Below are 15,784 nucleotides of genomic sequence, written 5' to 3'. Positions count from 1 at the left end.
TCTCTGTTGGGATAAGGACTTGGGTAACAACTGCAAGATATAAGCAGGCGCTTGGCTGATACAGCTAAGGAGACTGGTGGGTAAGACCTTGTTTGTAAGCAAAAAGTAGAACACCTTTCAATTTCTCAAAGATTACACTCCAATATCACCTCAATTTTGTTGTTAAAATACAGTAGAAGCATTAAAAGGCCCGAGTGCAATTCTGTGCACTTTTCAGACATAGGCTATATATTCACAGTAGTGAAGTATGACTTCATTAGCTTTTTACTGTGAAATATGCTACTACTTCTGCTTTAATTATTCTGAAGTCACATATTAAACTTTGTATGTGTTACTATGTATGTGCACTGACAGCAAAGTTAACAAGGGAACTAGAAGATGAAGTTGTACAGAGCTAAACAGAGCCTCTGTGTTAATGCAGCAAATGGAATTTCATGCACACGCTAATGAGCCTTTGGCTAATAAACTCCTATGTTTTGAGTGATAAAATAAGCACCTGTGCAATCTTAAAATGTTAGTGACTTCTCATCACAGCATTTGAGTGTTTTACAACTATTCTAAAACAAACATTTCTCTTTGTGCCTTTTGTTCCTATCCTTCCTCCTTAACTTGAATGAACGAATAAAAACCACCTGCAAACTATTTTCTCTCACTTACCTAGGCATGCTGAAAATGAGGGAGCCCAGAGTCATGCTAAGGAACTTTGTTTAGCACAGGAAATGGCAATTTTTTTGCTTGCCCTTATCAGCAGCAAGTTCAGTAAGCCTGAAGGCTAGACCTCTCTACGCCCCAGTTGGGATGTGCCTCATTTGCGGGGGCAGCTGCCAGCTACCAGTCCTATGGATGGGCATGCAACCTTCAAAGTGGGTTGAAGACAAGGCTACAAGGAAGCCACGATATAGGTACCTGCCAGACAGTTCTGCCAGCCTCTCTAAACCCATCAGGTGGAAACTTCCCAAGCAACACAAACCCTGTGTGGCACCTGGCTGAGGCAGAGCAACGACCACAAATTTACTACCTATTGCAGCTACGGCTGCTCCAACAAGCACTTGCCAAAACAGCCTGATGGGAGCCCACATATCTTGTACCTGAGCACTTTAGCATGTAATGTACTTGAAATAAATCAAATACTCTCATGGCAAGGACACAGGTGAAGCCAACACAACCTTTAGCTATCAGGACAAACATAATTAAAAAAAAGACAAGCTCATACCACCAGTTAATGCATATTTTTCATAAAATCACCACTTTACTCCACAAAGAGAGTTAGCTTCTCTGCTTTTGTTAATGTTCCCCATATTTCATAAATGCTAAATATGCTCACAAACCGATTAACCTAATTTGATAATAAAATATGTTACCTCTGCTTACACACATAGTCTTCTCTAAGTATTCAGAACCTGATCTTTCCAGTCAATGGGGAAGCAGTAGAGAACACAGAACACCAGGTTGATTTGTTTTAAACCCTGGATGCAAGACTACTTTATTCCATGCAGGGGATGTGCTTAGAGGTTTTTCAGAGTGCACTGGCTTCAATCTGAGCCATGATGAACTATAACAATCAAAAGAAGGGATTATTGAGATCCTCACTACCAGATTGTGTCTGATGGCTTGGACATGCTCTCTTAATGAAGCAGTTTGTTCATTTTTATGCTGCTATAAAAATATACATATTCAGCTGCACAAAGCAAACAAAAAAATATCCTTAGCTGAAAAAGCAATGTAAAAATCACAGGCAAGGTTCTTTGACAACTACAGCATTTCTCAAAGGACCAAAGCTTTTCAAAGCACTTCTTACTAGCAGCAACATTTTTTTGGCTGGGCTTACCTTCCAAATAAGTCCTTTACCGAATAAGCAACCTTTTGTTGCTTATTGAGGGGGCTAGGAATTAAGAGGTATTTAAGTCTAATGTGTTGAACAAGGGCTACCCGCAGCTCTGCACAGCTGAGCTGCAAGAGAGGAATTTTGGGCTGTGAAGTTTCCCTAATGTAAGAAATCACTAGTGCATAGGCATTGTCAGCATCACTTGCTTGGTGACTACTGATCTTGTTAAACATACTTCATTAGTGATCCCTACAACAAGTCTCCTGTCCTGTTTATGTTCGCAGCTCTGCCTGCAGCACATTCACAGAAGTAGGAACTCTAACTCTATGGTTACTCTACAGATAACAGGGAAGCATTTTAGTCATCGTTTTAGTTAATTTTTCTTAATAACATTTTTAACTTTCACATACAAAGCTTTCTTCTCAACTCTTTATTTCCAGATCTGTCCTCTTTAGCATGTTTCTAGCAAGCAGAATATTTGGCAGATAAGAGTTTCCCTGCAACAGAGCTGCAAGCTCTAAGATGCTAATTAATCTCTGCTCACAAACTTGCCTCTGTCAGGAGCTGAGATACAGAGGGTGCAGAAGAGGTGGAGAACTTTGGTGGGTTGCCAAGTGAAGAACTGTATTTGGCTGGCAGAACTACCTGCCTGGCTAAGCTTTGTGTCAACACAGCGAAAACAGCAGAACTAGATGGACGCAGAGAACAAGTCTACAGAGCCATGAAATAAAGATATTTTGGGGGAACACTCCTGGTTCTCTGTACTATCTACATATCTTAAGTCCATTTCTGCTACATCCCATCATCACAATTTCCTTTTAATCTCTTCACTGTGGCTGGCACAATTAAAAGATAGCAGACTGCATAAGTTTGGGTCTGAGAAGCTTCCAAAAATTCACAGAAGTTTTCTTCTTCCAGGAACCAATAGCAGGTTTTGCCAAGTGGGAACGGTGCCTTTGTAATAGGCATACTTTGCTTATCAAGAAACCTCAATCAAATCATTTGTTAGAAGACAAACTAGAGAACACTATAACCACCCAATTTCAGTGGTCAAAACATCTCAAGGTTTAAAATGTTCCCAAATCAGTCTATAAACTTATTAAAGGGCAGCCCAACCCCACCAAGACATCTTGCTGAATATGTCTGCCTGCATGCAAAGCAGCACCTCTGGGGGCCAGGAGCCACTGACACTAAAAAATACCTCTCCAAATATGCTGCGGCTCCACCTTCTGACATAGCTATTTGGCATTCAAAATCTGATCGCTGATCTAGCCTTTAGTACTCTTGCATAACACTTTAGAACTTCCCAGAAATAACTCCAATTTGAACCAAAGCATGCCTCTCTTTTTTTAATCCAGTTTTGGTTTAAAACAAATTCAGCAGTGGGGAATGCAATACCATTAATTAATCATCTTTAGGGTAAATAAAACCCGCATCTTGTTTTTAATCTTAATTTGTCACACTTCAGTTTCTACCACAGAATATCTTCATACATTTTTCTTCATACCATAAAAGGGCGGGGGTGTGTGGAAATATTGACTGTATAAAAGCCAGTAAAACTCTCTTTCCCTTTACTGGGGTTGGGATTTTAGCTCTGAACTTCAGTGTCCCACCTACTTCTCAGATGTGTTTTCTTTGTTTTCATTGTTTAAAACTCACATAGCAACCACAGAAAATTCAGTTTGAGCCATGGTCTTATACCATGTCCCTATTTTTCCTAACGAGTGAAATTCATTAAAAGCACGTGAAAATGGTCTATATTGTTACAGGTGACATCATCAATGAAATGCGTAAAGAGAGCACCTCAACCGACACATGTAGCTGTCTTGGAAGTGCTGCTTAGTTCCTTTCGCACCCTGTTGTTAGAGCCCTAAAAGCTTATGGTAGGAACTACCACAGTCATCTCAATTTCAATCTCCCAGAAAAACTCATTGGATGAAGCACAGGTATATCACAAGAAAAACTTAAAACACAATAGCAGACTCGGTCTACATTGCAACATGGCAGAGTTGCACTACAGGTATGAGCAGAGCAAAGCTTCAGGGAGGCAGGCCGGGGAGCAGCTTGGGAGATAAGAGGCTCAGTGCCACAGGGGGAGTAGCATGCTGGTGCTGTCTCTCCCAGCAGTGACCTGCAGAGCTAATTAAACGGTGCTGCTGGTGCACTGCAAAGGAGGCCCTTTAGTCCTGTTAATCAAAGCTTAATAACTGTTCTCAAGGGATAGGCAATTATAAGAGAAAACTAGTAATAAGCCATAATAAAAGTTCCACCCACAACATAAAACATAACTAGGACAAAAACATCAAGAGGGTGAAAGAATGCGGTAATGGAAGGGAAGTGAGAGAGGGGAGGAGGCAGGTACCCACTTTCTTGGATCTGCTGGTTGATTAGTGCTTGGTCATTTTCTAGTTCCTGCGCTGCTTTGATCTGTCCTCTCAGGATCTGCTGCTTTAAATCCTCAACATAGAGCTGCTGCCGTTGAATTTGTTTTCTGTGGAAAGCTTCCTGGGCTCTCAGTTTCTGCTTGTACTCTTCATGCACAGCATCTATTTCTCTGCTGTTAGAAATGTTGACAGTGAATTTAAACCAGAAACTAATACCAAACATTTGTAATAAAACAAGTCATCTTACTAAAGAAAGACAGACAACATTCAAGATATTCTTTTGTTCAATAAGGGTGCAATATGGCAAAAACTCGTGATAGTAAAGTAGCTGTGTATATGCATGTCAAAGCAGGCTACAATCCTGTAAGTACCATAAATGCCAGCAAACATGAAAGCTCTCGTGGTGAAGCAGAAAATTCCATCACCAGAAAGATAATAGCAAAAAGAATTTTAAAAATATTGTCATTTTTCATTTTGCTGTAGATCTTCCAGAAATGAAATTGGGGAGTAGGGTTGTTTATATGTTATAAAATTTTATAACCACTGTATAGGATATTTGTCACCTAAGTACTTCAAAGTGCTTTACAGAAATGACAAACATTCTTCTCTGTTTTCAGATCAAAAATCTCCAACCTAGAAAGGATTACAAGCATAGTTGAGATTACACTGACAGTCTCTGGCAGTACCAAGGAAAGAACTTGATCACCCAATTCTCTGCTGGATGCAACAACTATATTAGGTTACTGCTTCTATATTTGGAGCAGAATTGTGATCAGAAAAGTGACTAACCTGTGAAAAACTGCCTTACAGTCCCCTCCAAGATGTTTGGTTCCTGACTGTGTGCCAAAACTTTACGTGTGCACAGGTACACAGAGTAACAATCAAAATAGTATCTATTCTTGGCATGAGCCATTATAATATTCAAAATACATTAATCCTCTGAAAGGAATATATTTTCTACCTGTCCACACATTATCATCAGAAATTCTTAGTGTTAAAGTTATATTATATATAAAGGTGATATATGATTTGCCTGTTGTTTTGTTTCTAAATACCACATTATATGTAACCTCAGAAAATCAAATCTTTAAGTCTTGAAAAAAAATTTGAATATATTTTACCAATGAAGTAAATGCTGTATTTATTATAATGATGTATTTATTATACTTTTAAAGAGACCAAAGGTATCAAAACTCTAAAGAGTCCCCGAAGGTCAAAAGAAAAAAAATGTAATTTCAAAGGGAATGCTTTGTAAACATCATGTTGTTTGAAAAATCATCACCAATACAAGGTCACCTGTATGAAAAGAGCATTTGACCTTTACTACATAGCAATTCATTTGACATCTCTATTTAGAACTGTAAGCATGTGTTCAAAGCAACCACTTCTACAGCAACAACTTTGATTCTGTGTGCTAGATTAGCAGACAAAACAGATGAAACAATTAAGTAGCCAAAGTCTACAATCTTCTGGAGTACCTTTACATGGAACATACATTTCACTTTCTTAAGAAGCAGTGGGAAAGCCTCACTACATAAAAGTCTTAAGATTCTCAATAATTTACAATATTACTGTGACTCTCTTTCGCTCACCTGAGGAAAACAGAATTCAGTTTGGTTTTAATGTTTATGTAAATGTAATGCTGGTGAAAATAACTGAAAAGGAACATCTTCTGTTCAATTGTCTGGCATGGTGCAAACAGTCAGAGTACAAACTTTGCTACTACTGTCATCTGCTAAATGGTTCGTGTCTGTTTGGGACCCACAGGAACAAATTATACGAATAGGCAGCTCCAAGATCTATTTGTCCTTGGCTTGACTACAAAGATGCCAACAATCTGTGATTTGTAATTTTTTTCCTCTTGGATAAACTTTAATTGATCCCCAGGAAACAGGAGTGGGATGCCTCATTTCTCATTCAGCTGAAGTAGGTTTGAATTGACACTTCACTGCAGCACTGAAATGCTTGTATGGCCATGACAAATCTCCAGCTGTTCAGGTATTTCTAATGCCACCAGCCTCTGGGGGACAAATTCAGAGGTTAAAGCTAGACTGGTTAACTAAAGAAGAATCACTTTTCGAACATAGTATTAAATCTGAAGGCTCTCATTTAGGAAAAGCTCCCATGGTTTTAATGATAACTCTGAGGTCGGCTTTCCCTGAATGCAGCTTCCAGGTTATCTTCCGTATTTTCCAAGGGAAATGTAATGGAGCAGCCATATAATCTGGAGGTTAAAGTACTGATCTGAGACAACACCTCTCTGATTTTGGAGCAGTTATATCACCTCTGTGCTTTCATGTACTTAGGCTGCAAGATCTTCAGGGCGAGGACTGCCTCTGGATGTCTGTGCACTAAACCTAACAGAGCCTTGATGTCAGCTGAAGCCTCTTCTCACTGGTATGTTAAAACTAATAAACCTTAATAGCAATTGTAAATGTTAAGTCTCTGCGCATACTCTTATGATGGTGTAGTCTTTAACCTGTTTTGCTAACAGACATATAAAAGCTCTGATTCCTATGGTGGTATGAAAGTTGAAAAATGTGAGTCTAAATTTGTTACTGGAAAATTGCATGACCTTGGGCAAGTGACTTAGTCTGAGACACAGGTGAAAGAAGCAAAGTACATTCATCCAAGAGGAGAGATGAGGATCCATTAACATTATCAAATATCAGAAAGTATCAGAAGAGCTCATTTCTATTAATTTATTATTATTAGCACCATTCTGTATGAGATTGAGGAAACTGAGTAAATCATTGCCAATAAGGCTGAAAAGCGGAGCATGATATTAAAGCAGTAGACAAAGAATTCTTGTTCTGCGACTGTTTACTAAAACTAGATAAAATAAAATTCCTCTTACAAAATGTCTCATATGCTTCCTAACCATGACTTTTAGCTCTCAGCCATCCTTTCCATAAAATCGACCTATCAGAGTTCAAACTGTTTACAAACTGAAACCCAGACCATTTAAGTATGTGAAACAACTCAGTGTTCCATTTCAATCCAAAGACCTCACAATACTCGCAGAGGTGGTTAGGTAACATCTGTTTACAGCTGGGAGAGGGTCACAAGCTCTTCCCATACTTTCCAACAATGCTGAAACCACCCCCACCCCCCACCCCCCTCCTATATTATAAGGTATCAGAGAATAAGCAATGCAAGCGATGTATATGGAAGCGTGTTGTTTGCTGTTCTCAGCAGCACTAGCGTATTCCCTCATGTGTGTGGTAATGGCTTTTTGCTGAACTAACATGAAACTGTAAGATCCTTTCCAACAGGCATGTGTGTTTGCACACAGAGCAGAACATGATGCAGGCCAAACTGATGTTATTAATCAGAGCTCCATACTAGGACTACACCCCAAAAAGGCAGAGTATGGACGCATACCCATACTTCACTTTAAAGCTTGGAAAAACAAACACAGCACAGCAACCATTACAGTACTATTACTGCTTTTGTTCTGGTGATGTAGGTAGTCGGTACAATTCTCTCTCTCTAAGGTTAACATTTCTGTAATAAAATACTGTTGCTGAAGGTATATATACGAATTGCAGTTCTGCTGCTATTTCAGTGCCTCTTTGATTCACCTCCTAATTTTTAATAGTACAAAACAAAAACCAAGCGGGGCAGTAAAGACAGCTCTGAATACAGAGATTGAACATTAAACACCTTTTCATGAAGTTGCTTCTTAAAGATGGTTTTCTCAAACGGTACAAAAGATAATGAAAATTCATGCAGAGCCACTTACATAATACAGGTATGCCAGAAGATGTTTTTCCTCTGGCTGTCAGACTACTGACTGTGAGACCAAAATGACTGGCTGGTTTGGGATACAGATCTGTCTCTCACAGAAACTGCTGAAACCAAGAACATGAAGTAAGAATGCTCCTTTTCTACCTTCGAACATGCTATGTCACTTCAACACACTCTTGCCAGTTTGTGGAAATAACATGACAAACTAAACTAAAAAATGAGGTGACAATGGCCCAGAAAGGAAAGAACAGATTCACACACACTTCATAGCTAAATTACCTCATAGACAATTTAAAGAACAATCTATTTGTGTAATACATGTTTGAATGACTAAACTAAAAACAAGTATCAATCCAGTTAACATAAGAATTTAGCCATATTCTGTAATAGGTAGATGAGATCACTCATTTCTTTCATCTAAAACACCTTAAATCAGAGGTACTGTTAAATTTAGACTTGAAATACAAGAATACTATGAGATACAGGAATCAAGCACAGACCAATTTCTGCTATTGCTTGTATTCCTGTCTTCCCACATAAGCAATCTACACTTGGTATAGTTCTAGCAGGAAATAATATAACCTCAGGACAAACATAAGACAGCTTCATTTCTGTAGGTATCAAGACGTACAATTTCGTAACAGCATGCAGATTTCTAGATGTACCAAATGCAGCAAGAAATGTCAACAGTTACCCCTCCTCCAAGTAAACCTTTAAAAACAGCAAGTAAAATTACAACAACAGAAAGACACCAACCTTAAACTAAAGATAATCACAAATTACTGAGAAAATTTTCATATTATACCAATGCTGCTGGATTGGTTTTCCATCTCATTTTTCTCTCCACAAAGTTTGCATGACGCATGCTAAATGAACCATCCGTAAATCCACATTTTTTCCAGCCTGTTTTGTCGTCAGCTCTCCGGGATCCTATTGTGCAATTCTCCTCCCCTCTTCCCCAAACACTTCTACTGCTGATGCAGAGGCTGGCGGCTGCTACAGCATAATGCAGCTTTCAGTAACTATGGCAGCAACAGCTCTGTGGTGAGGCTGAATTCCTTCTGCAACAAAATCTTAAGGCTCAAATAGAGAAACTCAAGTGAAAATAACCACTGTTGCTAAAAGCTGAAATTTGCCAATTTTCCCAAGGAAAACATCAGTCAAGTTAGCGTGCACATCCTTCTGTCTGCCTAGTGTTCAAGTCCTATTTTTCTTTTACAAATTATTTTTTCCAGGGGAAAAAGAGTTAATAATAAAGCAGAAGAAAAGATGTTGGCAAGGCATTTTGCACCCTTGCAAATCCCAGCACTAAGAGCAATCACAAGTCAGGGTTACAAGCCTATCCACTGATATACATCCACCCCCGCCCCATCCTCCCCCTCCACCCATGTCCAATCCAGGGCCCTTCCCGCAGGGCCTCAGAGCATCACACAGCAGCAGGCGCCACGCAGCTGCATAGGATTGTACATCTGCTTCTGCCTAGCACAGAGGCTCAAACTTCTCCCTTCTCCTCCCTAAAGCAAAGGGAAGACGGATGAAGGAGATATGAAGACCTTGTATTATCACCTCCTCCAGCCTCCTGAAGCAATGCCACTCACGCAATTCAAAGCAAAAGTTGGGGAGTGAGGGGCAAAATGGCCAGCAGAGTCAGAAACCTTTAGAAATAAGGGACCTTTGGAAATGTACACACAGAGTAATCCCCTTCATGGAAGTTACCATCAGGTATCATTTAGATTTCTGATTAGCTGGTTTTCTTACAGAAAAAGCACACCTGTGCATTTTTTTTTGTTGGGATTTTTTTTAGCCTTTCCATGCAAAACCTCATTTTTTTCTTTGCCTCAGCCCCCACAACAACAGTAAGGCAATGACTTATTTAAGGCAACCCTTTAAATACACTTCTAAAACAGACCTCTTTTTGGCAAGGAGTCACAGGCACAAGACACAGCCACACACTCCAGTAAAGGTCACTGCTGCCTTGCTAAATTCCAGTTCAGCTGGAACTACAATCTATCACAGGCTTTCCCCTTATGATTTCAGTTATATATAGAATCAGTTAGTTCCCCTGCTAACCCACTATACGTGATTCTGCTGTTAAATTGCAGAGTTGCTGTAATTGACACAGTGCAATTCTCTGTGAAATTAAGTATTTGAGGGATCTTTTAAGAGATGCAAAAGATTTCTTTAACTTGTATTTGTAGAGCACTTTGAAATTCTCAAATGAAAGCTGTTAGTAAGAATTTGGAGTACTATTTTTACAAATATTAGTTGGACATGTTAACTATACCACATTAGAATAGTAATTGTGTTGTGTTCTCCAGCATCAGATGCTGTATCTACGGGCACTGTTTCCTTTCCAGTTCAGTAGAATTTCACACATTACTATAAGATTTTTTTTTTTTCTGGTTTAACAATGTTGGTATTTTCAAGGAAAGAGAGCTTAAACATATTCCAAGCAGCTAAAATTAATTCAGTGTACTGCTATACCACTGGACTCTAATGGAACAACTGGGTTTTTTCAAACCAGCAAGAGAACAAAATCAGGTTTATATTTATATGCAGTATGGTATTAAGGTAATGACAGGAGCAAGAACTTCATTATCTACTTATTTGTGGTGATGCTGTCATATGATGACTGATGCCAGTCACAAGCCTTCTCTGTGTTTGCTGGCTGACAACAAACATCAGAAGTTTGAAGTGCTGGGGCTCTTCTGAGTAGGGTGTATAAGCAAGCAGCCAAGTAAGAGTACAATGAATCACACCCTCTTTCAAATCACACCCTCTTTCAAGGAAAGTTTCATGCCTAAAGTTTTAATATTTGGGTGCAATGGTAGAAATTTGTTTTCTCTCTTATTTCTCAAAATATTTTAACATACAATTAGAGATTGAACCAGTAACCCATGAAAAGCAGATGAGAAAAACGTCATCATATTGACAGCAGGAGAGATAAGACTGTAAGTAATCATTACTATAATGTATATGTTCATACGCTCTGAAATAAAAAAATCCAGAAGAACCATCAGTTCCTGATTAAAGAGTACTTAAACCCATGGAAGCCCAGCAGTTTCTGAATGATTTTTATGTGCAGGTGTTGTGTTCTTTGCATGAATGAACCATGTTCTATGCTAGAACTTCTTTTTTGGACTCTTCCATAAAGTCATTTTCTTCTCACCAGAAGAGAACCCAATTTGTCCAAGGAATTTTCAATATACTAATGAGTATTCACAGGACCTACTACTGACATCAATTTTAATATATTTTAGGGTTCTTATATAGTGTAAAGTGGTGGCAGCTTCAGTATAAACCCCACTCTAATCATGGCTTTAAAATACAGGTTACACATGCAACAAAAGTGCAAACCATTTGCACAAGATTGAGTATGAAGAAAGAACATGGTTGCAGAGACTTGCCTATAACTCAGCTGCATGTACAGGTTCTTGTTTCAATACGATAAAATCAAATTAAAGCTTGAAGCCTAGTTTGCATCTCTTCTGGAGGAAATCCAGAAGGACAGGAGAAAGACAAAGCTAGAGGGGCCAAAAAATTCAGCATGATTTAGACACATTAATATTCTTACCTTAGTTCAGGAGAACATGTGTTTTCTTTACAGCTTCTACATTTTTGACTGTAAAAATAAAAATATGAAATCATAAAGTTGTTCAAAAAGAAGGCAAAAAAACTTCACTGACGCCTATTATACACAGAGATGTTACTGTAATTTTCAGTAGAGGAAGACTCTAAGATGCAGATTGGTAGCAGCTGGGAGAGCATCAAGAACTATTCAAGTGAGAGGGGGGAGAAAGGGGGAGAGAGAGACACACACACACACATAGCTTGCCCTTTCCTTATATTTTCCTCTAAGCACCTCTTTCTGACAGAGAAAAGACCCTGCACTAGGTGTTCTTTTTACTGATGAGCAAATAAGCACTCCCTGTAGTCCACAGAAACACAAAATACCTCAGACACAGCTTTTAGTACTTGACATTGACTTTTCTTCACAAAAGCTGGACATTTGAGAGACCACATATATCTCGTTTTATTCTCATATTATAGATCTTAGGCTAGATGTCTCAATCATAACCCCCTCTGTAAGCAAAACCACTTGTCTGGACAGAAACACAGGCTTACTGGTTACTGTAAAGGAAGGCTGAGTGGATCAATTCAGTTTACCTTTGCCAAAAAACTATTCAAGAGGAAAAAAAGACCACTGGATTATATAAGGTGAAAGGCAACTAATATTAGACATAGTTTATAGCTTATTCCCGTAAGAGATGGATATTCATAAAAATCAAGCAAATGCAATGCCATAATGCTTTTAATTTTCACTGAAGTAACCATTTGAAACATTCTAGGTAAGTATGAGGGTAATGTTAAGCAATGTAATATGTATAGTCCTGCCCAAGTGATTAAAAAATTGATCAACACAAACAAATCTGCTATCTGAATGTGGTCTGAAAAATCAATCAGAAGTGTTCTTCAGTTTTGTCAGGTTAAAAAGGGGAAAACCAAGTGCAATTCTGGGCTAAACTGTTCACAATGCTTCGGGATTTCTGCAGGTTTTTCTAGGACCATCAACAAATTTCTGTGACAAAAGCTCCACCCCTGATGTTTATAGCCATGTAAAGAGCAACTTGGTATCTACTTTCGAAGGTCATTAGACAAACCCTTATTTTTAAATTCTTTGTAATTTTTACAAAGAAAATAACAGCAGTGATGTGTAAAATGTACCTCAGTAAAGGAACAAAATGAAATACCATTTTGTATAGAATGGTATCACTGCAACAAATGAAAAGCAAATGCAGAGATTAGATAAGAGAACACATAGAAACACACTATCCAAGGTGGAAAGCAAGCCACTTGACTAGAAGTATGAAGAGATGTTCAAAACAGAGATAGCATTTTATGCTCATAAAAACAAGATGAGATACTTCCTCTAGAAAGAGATAAAAGATTCCCAGTATGTTACCACACCAAAAACACTCTAGCAAGAAGCAGAACTATCAACAGATACGAATGAGAAGATGGCTGTTTCTTGCCTTTAACAGGTCAATTGAATGTGCCAGGCTGAGAGGAATTAAAAAAAGAGAAAGAACCCAATTACATTTAGTTCTGTGATACTCTGTTTTCAATGTTATGAACTGAAACACAGGAGACATCTTAATTCATTTTCCTGATACATATTAATCACTGTCTTTATCACACCAATCCTTTCCCTTTCAGAAAGGCTCTGCCATGAAAAGCATCCACTAGACACTGTGAGTATAAGCAGCTCTTCAACATTTCGGAAGCAGTCTATGCCTTATTTACTGCTCAGTTTTAAAAAAAAGATAAAATCGCAATGGCTTTCTGAGATGAAAGGCTCAATGAGGACTTGAACTAAAGGGAATTTATGAACAAAGAAGCCTTCTGATTTCCACAACAAATTAGCAGGGAAACTGAATTGGTAATAATTACCTTGGCTAAATCATATCTAGAAAAGTCCATCCTGTGCACAGAAGTAAGAATATTGTAAAAATAATAGATTAGCTTGTAAATTAAAACAGGTATAATGCAGATGTGCAAGTGAACTGAATTAAGGCTGTCTGACAGTCTCATCTGAGGCATTTTCTTGGTTGTGCACCAACATTCATTGTGCATCAATAAATAATTTTTCAGGTTTGTTGCTTGGATATCATAACATTGTATATTAGCCAGTTGGCCAATGCATTTTCTTGGACACTTTGATCACTTGAAAACATGATGGGACCTAGTCTATATACAACTCAGTTTTGTCTGAACCAAGTCCTGGTTTCAGACATCATCCCACATGAGAAATTGTTTGTTTATTTTAAACTTACTTGTCAAGAGAAGAAAGGATATAGTGAGGAGAATGGGTGCAACTTCCATCCAAGTTGAGCCAGTCCAAAGCTCCACAACTCAGAATGGATGGGGTTTCATTAATCTACAAAACACACATGAGAACAGGAAGAAAAAATATCACAGCAACCCAGGAACTTCCAAGTTATCATTAATACTGCTGTTGCTAACTACTATGTGCAATGCTGCAAAATACCTCCCATGTGAGTTTATAATCTCACTTACACTTCTGCTTAGTCTTCGATAATTTGAAAAATTGCTAAGTATTTGTTACTGAGTATACCTCTTCTTGCAGCTCTGTTTCAATGTACTACATGTTTCATTAATCAAGAAATTAAGAATGAAAACAAATGGAAGTTAAGCCTCTTATCTCAACTACAGAAGTGAGTACAAAAGGACAGTTGAGCGGAAAGTATAAAATGTTACTATATGAAAATCCATTTTAAAAGGTAGATTCTCGCCAATATCAGTTGGTAATATGGTTATGTCCTAAACCAGAAAATTTACATTCTTTAAGTTAGGTTTTTTTAGTTATATATGCCAGTCATTTTAAGAATTATCTAATTTTTTTGAAACATTATTGAACTAGCTGACCAAATAATATGTTGCAGTAGTTAGTTCCTGAGATTAACATACCAAGAAATATTTGATCTATTTCTCATGTATGTAACAATTAGGTGCTTTCAGAGTCAACAATACTCAAGCACTTAATCCCATAAATTTTCCATTTCTTCTAGGATACCTCATTCAGGATGGTGAAATGATAAAGGAGATAATTCAGCAAATTATCAACTGTGGAAAGATTCTTAATTGGTCTTTTCACCATGGCATTCTGCCTTTTTGTTTCAGTCCTACTGTGGTCACGACTAGAAATAGGAAACACTAAATTATTCAAGGGACCTGCATCATCTTTTGCTAAGCACATCTAAAAGAAGCACTAGTGTCTTCCCACAAAAGGTTTAGTGTCATTACAGACCATTAGATGGAGGAAATGAAGCCAGTGAATACGATGAGGAGAAGAAATATTATCTATATCAGGCTTGCTTTTAAGAGGGAAAATAATTAGGAAAATCAATGAAGAATTAGGAGAGAAAAATACAGTTTTAGAACTTACTGATCTTCTTTGTCTTAAGATAGCAGCTTCTGCTGGGTGATTGAATCTAAACTTATGAGACTTGCCAAGGACAACAAGGGCCCCTGTGAACAAAAATTAATTAGAAATCTACATAGACATAATTCATCAAACAGTTGGTCCCTAGAATGTTAGCAGTTTCTTAACTCCAGTATACAGACTACAGCATATACAAACTACTACAGAATAGTATGTTAAAAAAAAAAATATTCTGACCCACAGCTTTCTGACCATCACAGAACAGAGAACAAATTTTAAAATTTGCCCCTACGGAACAGCAGAGTTATCATTCTGTAATGACAGCATCCAAGCAAACTAATCTTGGAGATCTCTGCAAAATGAACATAGCAGTAAATTGCCTGTTCATATTAAAGACCAGCATGACTTCATATTAAAAACCAACCCACTGCTGGAAACTCAGTTTTACACTATCTTTTTAAGAATCCAGATCACTGCAAGTTCCCAGAAACTGGATTGGTTTTTTTATTTTAAACAACCTGAAAATATGGGAGCCCGATCCATTTCATCTGAGCTCATTCACCATAGGCTATGACTCAGTGGCTAGTACCCTCCACCTAAACACACTGTGAAAAAGCTGAAAGTCATTTCAACCATATTACATAATTGCCAAAAAACCCCACCAGTGGTCAGCTGGCTTAGAGCCAGTCTCCCCTACTTTCCACAACAGTGCCTCTGACTACAGGTCTTCCCTTTTCAGAAGGCTACAGACTACTGCTGCCAAAAGGGGTCTTAATATTGTCACCTATGTCTTCATTTTACCTTCTGTGGGGTACTTAATTTATTTGTCCCAGTCTGGAAGCTCTAGCCATGGATCAAACC

At 38.1% G+C, this 15,784-nt stretch overlaps 1 protein-coding gene across 1 annotated transcript in view; it reads right to left on the bottom strand.

Moving 5' to 3' along the window:
* The window catches only part of STARD9 (StAR related lipid transfer domain containing 9), a 118,249-nt gene that overhangs the window by 23,809 nt on the left and 78,656 nt on the right, over window positions 1–15,784 (bottom strand). Inside the window, exons 19-22 of the mRNA XM_075501626.1 lie at window positions 14,927–15,009; window positions 13,794–13,897; window positions 11,534–11,581; window positions 4,192–4,382 (exon numbers count right to left, since the gene is read on the bottom strand). Of these exons, the coding sequence (XP_075357741.1) occupies window positions 4,192–4,382; window positions 11,534–11,581; window positions 13,794–13,897; window positions 14,927–15,009 (426 nt within the window). The remainder of the gene's footprint in view (window positions 1–4,191; window positions 4,383–11,533; window positions 11,582–13,793; window positions 13,898–14,926; window positions 15,010–15,784) is intronic.

Source organism: Mycteria americana, chromosome 5, assembly GCF_035582795.1.
Source record: "Mycteria americana isolate JAX WOST 10 ecotype Jacksonville Zoo and Gardens chromosome 5, USCA_MyAme_1.0, whole genome shotgun sequence".
Classification (NCBI taxonomy): Eukaryota; Metazoa; Chordata; class Aves; order Ciconiiformes; family Ciconiidae; genus Mycteria; species Mycteria americana.
This window is presented reverse-complemented; position numbering and strand designations above follow the sequence as displayed.